This window comes from Lolium rigidum, chromosome 7 (genome assembly GCF_022539505.1).
Source record: "Lolium rigidum isolate FL_2022 chromosome 7, APGP_CSIRO_Lrig_0.1, whole genome shotgun sequence".
Taxonomy (NCBI): Eukaryota; Viridiplantae; Streptophyta; class Magnoliopsida; order Poales; family Poaceae; genus Lolium; species Lolium rigidum.
Window position 1 is genome coordinate 353,561,381 of NC_061514.1, and position 14,380 is coordinate 353,575,760.

Sequence of the window (14,380 nt, forward strand, 5' to 3'; positions counted from 1 at the left end):
CAAGTAATTTACTTTGGAATGGCAGAGAAATACCATGTAGTAGGTAGGTATGGTGGACACAAATGGCATAGTTTTTGGCTCAAGGATTTGGATGCACGAGAAGAATTCCTCTCAATACAAGGCTAGGCTAGCAAGGTTGTTTGAAGCAAACTCAAGTATGAAACGGTGCAGCAAAGCTTACATATGAATATATTGCAAACATTATAAGACTTTACATCGTCTCCTTGTTGTTCAAACACCTTAACCAGAAAATATCTAGACTCTAGAGACCAATCATGCAAACCAAATTTTAACAAGCTCTATGTAGTTCTTCATTAATAGGTGCAAAGTACATGATGCAAGAGCTTAAACATGATCTGTTTGAGCAAACAATTGCCAAGTATCAAATTATTCAAGACATTATACCAATTACCACATGCAACATTTTTTGTTTCCAACCATATAACAATTAACGAAGCAGTTTCAACCTTCGCCATGAACATTAAAAGCTAAGAACACATGTGTTCATATGAACCAGCGGAGCGTGTCTCTCTCCCACACAAGCATTTATTCAGAGAATGAAAATAACAAAACGAAAAATAAAAGCACACAGACGCTCCAAGTAAAGTACATAAGATGTGACCGAATAAAAATATAGTTTCAAGAGAAGAAACCTGATAATTTGTCGATGAAGAAGGGGATGCCTTGGGCATCCCCAAGCTTAGATGCTTGAGTCTTCTTGAAATATGCAGGGATGAACCACGGGGGCATCCCCAAGCTTAGACTCTTCACTCTTCTTGATCATATTGTATCATCCTCCTCTCTTGACCCTTGAAAACTTCCTCCACACCAAACTCAAAACAAACTCATTAGAGGGTTAGTGCATAATCAAAAATTCACATGTTCAGGGGTGACACAATTATTCTTAACACTTCTGGACATTGCTCAAAGCTACTGGAAGTTAATGGAACAAAGAAATCCATCCAACACAGCAAAAGAGGCAATGCGAAATAAAAGGCAGAATCTGTCAAAACAGAACAGTCCGTAAAGACGAATTTTAAAGAGGCACCAGACTTGCTCAGATGAAAATTCCCAAATTGAATGAAAGTTGCGTACGTATCTGAGGATCGCGCACGTAAATTGGCAGATTTTTCTGAGTTACCTACAGAGAATCATACCCAAATTCGTGACAGCAAGAAATCTGTTTCTGCGCAGTAATCCAAATCTAGTATCAACCTTACTATCAAAGACTTTGCTTGGCACAACAATGCAATAAAATAAAATAAGGAGAGGTTGCTACAGTAGTAACAACTTCCAAGACTCAAATATTAAAACAAAAGTACTGTAGTAAAATAAAAACGTGGGTTATCTCCCAAGAAGTGCTTTCTTTATAGCCATTAAGATGGGCTCAGTAATTTTAATGATGCACTCGCAAGAAATAAGAGTTGAATCAAAAGAGAGCATCAAAAGAAAGTATGAAACACTTTTAAGCCTAACCCACTTCCTATGAAAAGGAATCTTGTAAATAAACAAATTCATGAAGAATAATGCAACAAGCATAGAAAGATAAAACAAGTGTAACTTCAAAAATTTCAGCATATAGAGAGGTGTTTTAGTAACATGAAAATTTCTACAACCATATTTTCCTCTCTCATAATAATATCCAAGTAGCATCATGAGCAAACTCAACAATATAACTATCAAATGAAACATTCTTATCATGAGTCTCATGCATAAAATTATTACTCTCCACATAAGCATAGTCATTCTTCTTAATTGTAGTGGGAGCAAATTCAACAAAGTAGCTATCATTATTACTCTCATCATCAAATATAGGAGGCATAATATCATCATAATAAACTTTATCCTCCATAGTAGGCGGCACCAAAAGATCACTATCATTATAATCATCATATATGGGAGGCATATCATAATCAACATAAACTTTCTCCTCAATACCCGGAGGGCTAAAGAGATCACTTTCATCAAAACCGACCTCCCCAAGCTTAGAATTTTCTATATCATTATCAACAATGGTGTTCAAAGCGTTCATACTAATATTACTACTAGCATGCAAATAAGGTTCCATAGGTTTTTTAATTTTCGCATCAAACAATCCATGTCTTAACTCAGGAAATAGAATAAGAAGCTCATTGTTGTCCATTATGCCTTACTAGTGTAAAACAAGAAACAAAAAGATGCAATTGCAGGATCTAAAGGAAATAGCTTCGAGCACACACACACAACGGCAACAGAAAAGTACTTAGTTACCTGGGACCGGAGTATGAGTGCCTTTTACCTTTCCTCCCCGGCAACGGCGCCAGAAAAGTGCTTGATGTCTACGGGTGCTTCTATTCTTGTAGACAGTGTTGGGCCTCCAAGAGCAGAGGTTTGTAGAACAGCAACAAGTTTCCCTTAAGTGGATCACCCAAGGTTTATCGAACTCGGGGAGGAAGAGGTCAAAGATATCCCTCTCAATCAACCCCGCAATCACGATACAAGAAGTCTCTTGTGTCCCCAACACACCTAATACACTTGTCGGATGTATAGGTGCACTAGTTCGGCGAAGAGATAGTGAAATACAAGTAGTATCGATGTATATGAGTGGTAATAACAAGCTGAATAAAATATGGCAGCGAGTAAACATGCAACATAACAGTAAATAAACGGAGTTTCGATGCTTAGAAACAAGGCCTAGGGATCATACTTTCACTAGTGGACACTCTCAACTTTGATCACATAATAAAACCACTCTACACTCTCTTGTTGGATGATGAACACCACTAATTGCGTAGGGCTACAAGAGCACCTCAATGCCGGAGTTAACAAGCTCCACAACATTCGATGTTCATATTTAAATAACCTTAGAGTGCATGATAGATCATTGCAATTACACCAAGTACTAGCATAGCATGCACACTGTCACCATCACACTATGAAGGAGGAATAGATCACATCAATACTATCATAGCAATAATTAACTTCATAATCTACAAGAGATTACAATCATAACCTACGCCAAGTACTACATGATGCACACACTGTCACCGTTACACCATGGAGGAGGAATAGACTACTTTAATAACATCACTAGAGTAACACATGAATAGTGATACAAAACTCATATGAATCTCAATCATGTAAGGCAGCTCATGAGATCATTGTATTGAAGTACATAGGAGAGAGATTAACCACATAGCTACCGGTACAGCCCTTAGCCTCGATGGAGAACTACTCCCTCCTCATGGGAGACAGCAGCGTTGATGAAGATGGCAGTGGTGTCGATGGAGGAGCCTTCCGGGGGCACTTCCCCGTCCCGGCGGCGTGCCGGAACAGAGAGTCCTGTCCCCCATATCTTGGCTTCGCGATGGCGGCGGCTCTGGAAGGTTTCTCGTACCATGGCTTTTCCGTATCGAGGTTTTAGGTCGAGGGCCTTTAAATAGGTGAAGAGGCGGAGTCGGAGGGCTGACGGAGGCTCCACACAGTAGGGGGGCACGCCCCCTTGGGCCGCGCCGCCCTATCATCTGGTGGCCCTGTGGCCCCCCTCTGGTGGCTCTCGGGTGCTCTGGAAGCTTCGTGGAATTCTAAGATGTTGGGCGTTGATTTCGTCCGATTCCGAGAATATTTCCTTACTAGGATTTCTAAAACCAAAAACAGCAGAAAACAACAACTGGCCCTTCGGCATCTCGTCAATAGGTTTGTTCCGGAAAACGCATAATAATGACATATAATGTGTATAAAACATGTGAGTATCATCATAAAAGTAGCATGGAACATAAGAAATTATAGATACGTTTGAGACGTATCAGTCACAGCGTCAACTGTTGCATAAATTGGCTGCGAAGGAAAGGATAAAGAGTCTCAGCCGAGTGTGGAAATCCACCGCAAAAGAGGAAAGTGAAGCTAAGTGGTTTACTTACATGATCACGGGCAGCTGGAGGAACGGGGGTGCTGTCAGGAGGAATGACCTTCGACACCGGAATCTTCACCACGGTCATCCTTGAGGGCGGCGCCGGATCGGCAGGTGAAGGATTCGATTCATTGGCTGACTCAGCCTTTCCGGAGAGTAACTTAGCCCTCTTTGTGAGAGGAAGTTCATCATCATCATCAGAGCTGCTTGAAAGCAAGGACATCCATCATGCAAAATAAAGAAGGATAGTTACAAAGAGAAAAATAAGATACTCACAGGTCTAAGTCATCTTCGGTAGCAAAAAGGCATGTCGAACTCTTCACAGCAGGGGGAGGCGACGCAGTTTCATTGGCATCATCATCTTGTCCACTAGGACTCGATTCAGCCATTGTGATCAAGTCTTCATTTATCCTCCAGCACCGCCTACTCCTGGTGAGAACATCGTCTTTGGGGGCTTCGTCTCCTTGGACGTCGCTATCCTCGAGGGTGTGCTGAGCATCTTCGGTTTCTTCGGAGTCGTCATCGTCGTCCTCTAGTTCTACCCCACTTTCTGTAGGAGGATAACATTGAGCTACGGTGGAAGCCTGTTGACAGGTGAAAAAATTAATAGAAGATCAAAAGACGGAATAACAATAGTGATCAAAGCAGGCACAGTGAAGATTACCTCAGCCGAAAGGTGCTTGAGATCATATGGAGGGCGAGCCGAAGTCAGGACAATGTTGTCCTTCTGGCTGAAGCGATTAAGGCGACGTACCTTGTCGCGGAGTTCGTCATCCGACAGGTCGGCTGAGCTGACTCTTGACTTGTCGTCCTTACCAACATACATCCACAGCTTGTGAGGCCGGGACATCAACGGCTGCACCCGACGCTTTAGAAAGACCGAGACTACCTCAGTGCCGCACATCGTTAGGCCTCCAGTGTTCTTTAGGTCTACAACCTGTTCGAACAGCTTATCAACTATAGCACTTTCTTCGGGAGACAAGATGTTTCACCAGGACTTCTTCGGCTGAGCCACCAAAACGTCTTCAAATGGAGGAAGGTTGGAGCGCCGCCCAGGTGCTGGGATATCTCACAGGTAGAACCATTTCTGGCGCCAGCCATGGACGGATTCTTTCATCGGGAAGTCGACGCAATCAACCTCCTTTCTAACGACAAAGCCGACGCCACCAACGACGGGAGGGCCGTCATTGCCATTATGGCGCTTGACATAGAAGATTTTCCTCCATAAACCCCAGTGGGGGTCAATACCGAGGAAAGCTTCGCATACAGTGATGAAAATGGAGAGATGAAGAATGGAATTTGGGGTCAGCTGCCAGAGCTAGATCCCATAGAAAAAGAGAAGGGAACAAAGAAATTCGTGGGCAGGAAGAGAAAGCCCACGAAACAAGAAGGCGACGAACATAACAGTGAAGCCTTTAGGAGGCTTTGGGCGAGAAGATGGACCTGGGAGATGAATGTCGTTATCGGATGACAAGATGAGGCCAAGGGTGCGCAGCTTGTTCACCTCGCGGTTGGAAATGGTGGAGGCGCACCAATCGCGGCTGACCTTGCTCGTGCCTGATGCGCCAGTACCCTTGTTCTTGCCCATAGCGTCTGGAGTTCTTGAGAGTAGGAACATAGGTGAGAGGAAAGGCTGAGGAAGAAGATGAGCAGTATGGAAGCATGAAAAGTAAAAATAATGGGAAGGCCCCTTATTTATAGCACGAGCTGGTGGGAAATCGTGGCCATAACTCCAAAGCCATCGTGGGAGGTGGAAAGAGATCCAGTCGTACACGTGTCGCTCTAAGGAAAACGGAATCGGCAGCCCATTATTCCCACTATGTGCGGAAATCGAGGAGGCACCTCGGTCAATGCACAAGCACTGGTCATTTCCTAAAACAAACCACACAAAAGTAGGGTGGGCCCGTCAGGTCACGTCTCGTCAATCAAACCACAGCAGTGGTAACGTTATCAGTGATGTCATGAAAGGTGTCGACTCTGATTGAAGCATCCGAGGAAATGTTAAAATCATTAAGTGGATCAACTTGAGTCTACGCACGGTTGCAAACATCCGCACCTAGACTCGGGGGCTACTCCCATCGGGAGCGCTGGACGCGCACCCGATAAATTTAGACTCGAAGAAAGATCGAATCGTTTGGCCCAAGTCTGCACCCAGTTGCAAGCGCCCGTGCCCAGACTCGGGGGCTACTCCCATCGGGAGTGCCGATTGCGCACCTGACAAACTTTTTTGCACTCCAGGATCATGCCCGGGGACTTGATTCTGTGTAGAGTAGCATTGTTTTGCCATCGGCAGTTAACCAGCAAATCTGGGCATGTTACTCGATATCCTTTACGCATTAAACCTTACTTGAAAGATTGAAGCCCCGATATAAATGTATCGGTTGACTTATGAAGACCCGCAGAAAACTTCGGCAGAAGAAAACATTCGAGTGGCACAACTTGAGTCTACGCACGGTTGTAAGCATCCGCACCTAGACTCGGGGGCTACTCCCATCGGGAGCACTAGACGCGCACCCGATAGAAGGAGATGATGCTGCTACAAGGAGGACAAGATTTATCAAGAGATGATAACATTCGGTGGAGGCATGCTTTAGTCTCTACCCGAAATATCTTCGGCTAGACACTCGGGAGCTACTGACGTGGGCATTACCCTTCGGGTAACAATTATTGCCCTATCATGTACGGCCCAACTGGAGGCCCCATGAAAGCGCTCGATGGCAAGGTGGTCCACTACGTCGGTGCCAAAGAGGATTCCTTGAAGAACAAGACGAAGAGACGGAGAATACAAGGAAAGTCTAGAACTAGGACCCTTTGTAACCTAGTCGTACCCGGACAGATCTCTCGAGACCTGGCTCCATATATAAGGGCCAGGAGAGGGGCTGCCAAGGACACACGCAATCTTAGCAATCTTAGCCACCATAAGTCTAGAGCTAGGTCCCCGTAGAACTTAGCTTCTCGACGAGATCACAGCCGAAACCTTCGGCACCCCATTGTAACCCGATATTTTCATAATCAAGATCAGACAAGCATGACGTAAGGGTTTTACCTCATCGAGGGCCCCGAACCTGGGTAAATCGCTTCCCCCGCTTGTTTGATAACCGATGTCTCGTGTCAGCCTACAGGATTCCGTCTACCCCAAGCCCCAAACGGAGGGCATTGCCGAGGAGTACCCTTGACACCGGCGCCGGCATGTCCTCAAGGAGCTCGCACTCCAAATCCAGGTGGAGGCGTGATGAGCGCAGATTGCACACCATTGGGGAACCCCAAGAGGAAGGTATGATGAGCGCAACAACAAGTTTTCCCTCAGTAAGAAACCAATGTTTAATCGACCAGTAGGAGAAAGGCGTGACTTCTGAAGGTGTTGCTAGCTGACTAGTGGCAGGGCGCACTACCGGCGTCAGCAACAACGTGGAACCTGCACACAACACAACCAAAATACTTTGCCCCAACTTACAGTGAGATTGTCAATCTCACCAGTTTCGCTGAACACAAAGGATTAAATGTATCGAGTGGAAGGAGATGTTGGCAATAATTAAAGAGAACAAAGCTTGCATAAAGTAAACACAGCAGGATTGTAGTGGTTGAATTTATCAGTGTAAAGGAAAGGACCAGGGTCCACAGTTTACTAGAGGTGTCTCTCCATAAAGATAAATAACATGCTGGGTGAACAAATTACAGCTGGGTAATTGACAGAATATCGACTATACATGACAAGATGATTACTATGAGATTCGTTTGCGCATTACAACATAATACATAGACCGTAATCCAACTGCGTCTATGACTAATAATCCACCTTCCGGTTATCGTCCGAACTCCTTCGAGTATTAAGTTGCAAGCAACAGATTATCGGATTTAGCAATGTGTGTAAAGTAAACAATAGAATTACCCTTAGATAAAACATTGTTGTTTTCTCCCTAGTAGCAACATCACATCTACAATCTTAGAAGTTATTGTCACTCTTCTAGAAAACTAGAGGCAGGAACCTATCGAGCATAAATACTCCCTCTTGGAGTCACAAACATCTACTTGGCCAGAGTATCTACTAGCAACGGAGAGCATGCAAGATCACAAATAACATATGCCAAGAATATATAATCAATCTCAACATAGTATTCCATATTCATCGGATCCCAGCAAACACAACATGTAGCATTACATAAGAATGATCTTGATCATGTAGGGCAGCTCACAAGATCTAAACATGAAGCACAAATTGGAGACGACAACCATCTAGCTACTGCTATGAACCCATAGTCCAGGGATGAACTACTCACGCATCACTTCGGAGGCGAGCATGGTGATGTAGATGCCTCCGGTGATGATCTCCCCCTCCGGCAGGGTGCCGGGAAGAGCTTCAGAACCCTCCCGAGCTAGGGTCTGCGATGGCGGCCGCGAGGGAACTTTTCGTGGATGGAAGCTCGGGTGTTCAGGGTTTTTCCGAGATCGTGATTAAAAAGACAGAGGGGCGATGTCGGTGGAGGCTAGGGTGGCCCACACGACCCCTAGGCGCGGGCCACACCCAGGTTGCGCCTAGGGTTGGTCTGGCCGCCCTATGGCCTTTCTCCATCTCCTCTCCAGACTCTGACTTCGTTACGGTAAAATATTGACTTCGACTTTTGTTTCGTCCAATTCCGAGAATATTTCCTGTACAACTTTTCTGAAATACAAAACAACAGAAAACATGGAATTGTCACTGTGGCATCTTGTTAATAGGTTAGTGCTGGAAAATGTATAAAAGTGCAACGAAGTGTAAGCAAAACATATATAAATTGGTGTAAAACAAACATGGAGCATCAAAAATTATAGATACGTTTGAGACGTATCAAGGTGTAGGCGGAGCAGGAGCACCCGTCGGCTGGTAGGGCGCCAGAGCCGCGGTCAGGAAGCGAGGCGCCGAGGGAGCTATCGGCTGCCGACGAGCACGTGGTCGGTTGAACGGCGGCGGCGCGAAGCGCGACACGCCATTCGGAGCAGCCGGCCGCGGCATGCCCCATGGCATCGACGGGTCCAACGGGGTCGACGCGAACCCCGGCGGGGGCTCCATCTCCATGCTGGAGCCCGGTGCACCCGCTGCCATTGCCGTTGCCCTCGAGGACGGAAACCCTAGGGGGCTGAGCTGGAAACCCCCCGAACTCGAGGGATCCACCGATGGAATCCCTACGGCGTGAAGAGCGACAACGGCGCGCTGCGAGTTACCAGTCGATGGGCCTGGTCGCAAACAACGACTGTCGATTAGACACGGTACGCGGCCGGTGTCGATCTGCACCGCTGAATCGCGGCCGCCGGCCTCGTACTCGCGGACGATGCGTCGGAGGGCCTCGTTCGACCTCATCGCCGTCGGGCGGACGGCGGGATCCGTCGGAGTTGGAGCGGAAGGAGGCGGAGGTGGCGAGGAGGCCATTGGGTGGCGGTTGATGCGACAACGGAGAGTAATGGGAGGGAACCGACGACTGGAGTGGGGAGCGAGGCCAAGACAACGCGAAGTCTCCGCGCTTTTTCACGCGTGCAACCGTTGCACGAGAACATGCAAAATCGCACAACAACAGGACAGGTCCTGTGGAAACTACCAATTTGGGCGTTCTTCCGGGCCTGTGCTAGCGATGTTCTGATAACCGATTGGGCGACAATGTAGAGGGCGTCCATGCAAACCAAACGGGCCGAATTCTTCTGGGCCGCCCTAGAGACTTCGTGGTGTGGTCTAGACAAGAAGAAAGGAAAGGAGGATAACAAGGCGTCCATTGTTTGACTCGTAGACGGAAGAGGGGCAGGAACCCTAACTTGGAAATTCCCCAACAAGTCGGAGGCGGATTCGATCGGGATCTCTCTTTCTGATCCATAAATAAACGTGCAATCAGGAAGAGGGAGGTAGAGGATCCGCAAGAAGTCGAAACCAGGCATGACGGCGGCGCTTCGGTACGCGGCGAAGAGGCTCGGCGGCGGTGTGCTCCAGCGGTCCAAAACGGCAATCGTGTCGGAGGAGGGGCGGCGGTTGCCCACAAGACTCTTCCACACCCCTACCAAGGTGCGTGCGTTATGTTTCTTGCAAATTTTTCACATCTTTCTTCACCCCCGTCGATTTGCCTCACTTTTCTGTTTGGTGGAAACCGTGTTTGCAGGCCACCGCAGTGGATGAAACCAACACCGTGGTGAGTCGCTTGTCCCATATCCAGGAGAAGAAAGAGGAGTTGTACAATCTCGTCGCCGATTTCGAAAGAACTTACAAGGCTCCCTTCAGTATATCATGGCAAAACAGTAGGCTGCTGCATCAACTGTCTACACAAGTCGAGCCAAGACCCAGCGATCCTTATTGGCGCATGTGCCGAAGAGTGCAAAGAAAAACTAGTTTCTTTATCGCGGCAGGTATATGTTCCGCGGGGCTTTCTACTGGAGCTGCCATGGCCTATGGTCTGCATTGGTTGAAGAAGAATTATTCCAAGGATTTGGAGGATTGGTGGAACAAACAAATGCGGCGCACTGGAGCGAAATAACCATGCTTGTCAGCAATATTATATTTCAACTCTTAGTAGTAGTTACAAAATGTGAGGCGTATGCCACAAAAGGTATACCACTGAATTTATATTCATGGTATAACCTTTGTGACATATAATATCTTGTTGACCAAATTAGTGGCCAAAGTTTTTCTTAATAGACCTGCAAGCTTTATAAACCGGATTCGACTGAGTAGTAGTAGTTAGTAGTAGTAGTATGTTAGCATGATCTATCTTTGATCGCTTCGAGTGAGTTTATATCTTTGTGATCAGTCAAGACTTGTGAGGTTATTATTATTATTACTACTACTAGTTGTGTGCTTGGAAAATCTATCTTTGATCGCCTCGAGTGAGTTTATATGCATTGTGAGGTTATAATTTACTAGTAGTAGCATGTTTGGACGATCCATCTTCTTCAGCAAGTTGAAATTGTGGAAATCATAGTGATCATATCCACTGCATGCTGTTGGCCACATCCATGCTGCAAAGCTATTTGCAGAAGCACAGCAGCTTGGCAAACTTTGTCGAGCATCTAAAGGTCTGCTTTCTGCAAGTTGACTCGTCATCATCGAAAGGATCAGGATAATGCGAGGAAAACAACATCTTCTGGACAAAGTAGGTCGATGTATTTCTTTGCTGTACTACTTCAGATCATAATTCAGCTCAGCCCTCTAGTTATTGGCTTTAAGTATTGGGCATATCTGCTCCTTGTTAGTTTTCGATTCATGGGCAAAAATATCGATTTCTTTAATACTGCATTCTGAGTTTTTTGATAAAAAGATAAGCAATTGCTAAATACTCATTTCATGAATTCCATTATTATGTAGTTGTCCCGAAGGAAACAGTGTCAGTAGGCACCTGCATGTACTACTCATTTAGCTTCATGAATTCCGTTGTTATGTAGCTGTCCCGAAGGAAATAGTATCAGTAGGCACCTGCATGTACTAGTCATCTAGGAATGGAAGGGGAAAAATAGTATTTTTTTGCTTTATAGTTATGCATTGCTCAGTGCTCCACATATTGCAAAACTTCTACACCAGTGATAATGCATTGTGTGTCTGGTCCTGTTAAATGAATTCTGTGGTCTACTTTGTTCTAGGAAATGATTTCTGTTTTGGAAAATGCAGTCTAACAAAGCACTCATAGCTGTTTGACATCTTACCTTCATCATTGTCTGTAAAGTCGAAATTCAGGCTATTCTTGTACACTTACTTAAGTTGGTATTTTAGAAATGGAAACTAAGTGATTAAACTCAGAAGAAGTCATTCCCTACGTCATCCAAAGGCCATTGCTCCATTTCAAAAATTTAAAAAGCCAACTATTTGGTTATATTATTCTGTTTCATCTGGCGGTGTAAATTCACAATTCAGGAAGTTAAAAATCCACATGGAAGCTGTTTATGCTGCTAAAGTTAATCCATCACATGGTAAAAAAAAGTTAATCCATCAGTCAATTCAAAGTCGGTAAGAAGCAGAGCATGATTTCTTGGTCAATTTCCTATTGTTTATTTGTCACTGTACACATGGTGTTGGTGTGCTGTGAACTTTTCATACTACTAGGTGGAGTAGTTATTTGCTTCCGCTAGATGCCTGATATTTAGTATGATGAGCTGCTAGATATTTGAAAATAATCTATACAAAACTGAATTTATATTCTGTATGCACTTGTTTCTCTTTCACCACAAACACACTGGATTCACTTTGTTGGTTTGTTGTTGTTGTTGTTGTTGTTCTATGTCTTTGTTTTATCTTGTGTATGTTTCACAGGTTGTTTAGGGAGACATCAGACATATGTAACAGTTCAAAGGTGGCATGCACTTTTATTTGTCTTGCATCATTGTATTTATGGATTATCATTTATTTATTTCCTTGCAAATGTATCATATATCTCATCTAAGTGAATGCCCAGTACTTGGAGAAGAATTATCTGTCGTTTTGTCACGTTGATGATAGTCCTGATACATGTAGCCTGCTTTTGATTAGCATGCAGCTTTGTTTACTGCTATCTGTCATGCATTTTTTTTTTTTTGTACTTATCGATGCAGTTTACTCTACTCAATACCATATGGGGTCCTTGCTGCTGCTGGCAGCGTTGGAGAGGACGCCACCACTGCCGCGTCCTCCTGCTCAACCATGGCCGACCAAGACTTCCTTGAGCACGAGGCGTTTGTCACCGCTGCTGTCATCAAGGTGACGAGGTAGAGGAGTGGCAATGCCATCCAAGGACTGGGAGGCCTCAAGGACTGGAGATGAGGTCGAGGTCTGCAAAGGACCAAGGCGCCGTTGACGACGAGGTCAGCCCCCAAGATGAGCAGGGAGACGATGTAATTTTATGAGATTTTCGTCCTGAGATGTGAGATAAAAGTTTTTATGAGATTTTCTTCCTGAGATGTGAGATAATGTTTTTGCTGAGATACATTTTTTTTTGCATGATAGCTATTCTTGCTTGAATCAGAAAGCGATTGTGATGGGAAAAACCTTTCTATTCCCCCTAGCCCATATTACTTGCTGCGGATAGAGTTCTACTGAATCTGTGACAACTAATATGGGTCAGAGGGAGTACTGTTTTTCCTTTTTAGGAATTGTGGTTATGTCTTGCGTGAATGACTAGAATCGTTGGCTGATAGTTGCTTACTAGTAATTGTTGATAGAAATGGACAATGCATCTGCTTAAGATAAGATGTTCCTAGATATGGATGGGATGCATAGTCACTTTGAGTATGTTCTTTATTTATTTACTAGTAATTGTGCACGTGCAATGCACATGTTGAATAACATAATATTTTTACATAAAAGACACTAAATATTTGGCATGCGCAGACGTAAAGGTGCCTTGAGAAAAAAACAACAGAAATGGTTACACGAAAGCGGTTGAATGCATGCCTCGAGAAAAAAACAACAGAAATGGTTACACGAAAGCGGCTGAATGCATCCTAACAATTCGTAATAGGTATCTACCGACTACAATGAAAATTTCAGTTACCAGACATGCAAAGAAGCCATCGAAGGACACATACAAAACACTTGAAGTTTTTATGGAAAAAAAAATGGACGCACGGATGCATTTCTTTCTGACCTACGTTGTTGCAGAAATGAAATTCCCTTGGCTTTTACTCTTCTAGTTTTGCAATTTGTCCTTGGATAAGTCAAGAAGGTACCTGAAATGTAAGGAGACAAAACTTGAACCCCTTTATACCAGCATTTTACAAAAGAAACTTTACACGGGATGCATACACAAGCATGAATCAGCTTCTCATCTACTATTAGTCCATGTAGCAATGTAGGTGATAATCATTGCAGAGTAAGATGTTTGGCCCCTGTCAGCATCCAAATTAAACATATACTTAGCCAATGATCAAGTGACGCATTCATTAATCATGACATAAATTTAAGCCCGAGGATGTTCCCTTTACCTCCATGATATAAGTCTTTCCATCTCCAGTCTGTACAAATGTGAAGTTCAAATGAAATGTTAGAAATGTTACAGGTAGAATAATCTCAGTTCATAGATGTTGCTTAGCGAAATTTGAGGCTGCCAGGCTTCACCTTTTGGAACCATGCAAAAACCATATAGTGGATCTCTATCCCTTTTTGAAACCAGGCCAAACTAATATAATCTTCTAGGTGTTTCATTTTGCTACCGTGTAGCTGCCATCAAACCCAGGGCTGCTTCTCCGCAACACGAAGCAGCTATGTGCCTAGGGTGTCAAGCGGGATTCCATCTAAATCCCACTTGTATTACATTTTATTTTTCTAGTGTGAATTTTGACATAAAAATTTAAACTAGAAAAAGCAGAATACACTAAAATACACTAAAAGTGAAATCCCACCGGGACCCCACCTTAACACCTTATATGTGCCACTTATTAGACCACAACACGTTAGATTTAACATGTATGGACACTTGGATTTTTTCCGGGAGTAACGCTGAAAAAATTACAAAAGGAGGCGCCAAATGCAAAACAAAGGGCACCAAAACACTCTAGAGAAGGGGGAAAAAA

General features: G+C 44.4%; 1 protein-coding gene across 1 annotated transcript; it reads left to right on the forward strand.

Moving 5' to 3' along the window:
• The first annotated feature begins 9,638 nt into the window (after window positions 1–9,638).
• LOC124675239 lies at window positions 9,639–10,709 on the forward strand. Its single transcript, XM_047211306.1, has 2 exons — window positions 9,639–9,914; window positions 10,009–10,709. Exons 1-2 carry the CDS (start codon window positions 9,789–9,791, stop codon window positions 10,378–10,380), a joined length of 498 nt encoding a protein of 165 aa, XP_047067262.1. The 5' UTR covers window positions 9,639–9,788; the 3' UTR covers window positions 10,381–10,709.
• Window positions 10,710–14,380: the final 3,671 nt, after the last annotated feature.

Bases quoted from the DNA above. Each gene is read 5' to 3' on its own strand.
- LOC124675239 (XM_047211306.1), top strand. From the start codon at position 9,789: ATGACGGCGGCGCTTCGGTACGCGGCGAAGAGGCTCGGCGGCGGTGTG. The intron at 9,915-10,008 runs GTGCGTGCGTTA...CCGTGTTTGCAG, and splicing joins TCTTCCACACCCCTACCAAG to GCCACCGCAGTGGATGAAAC.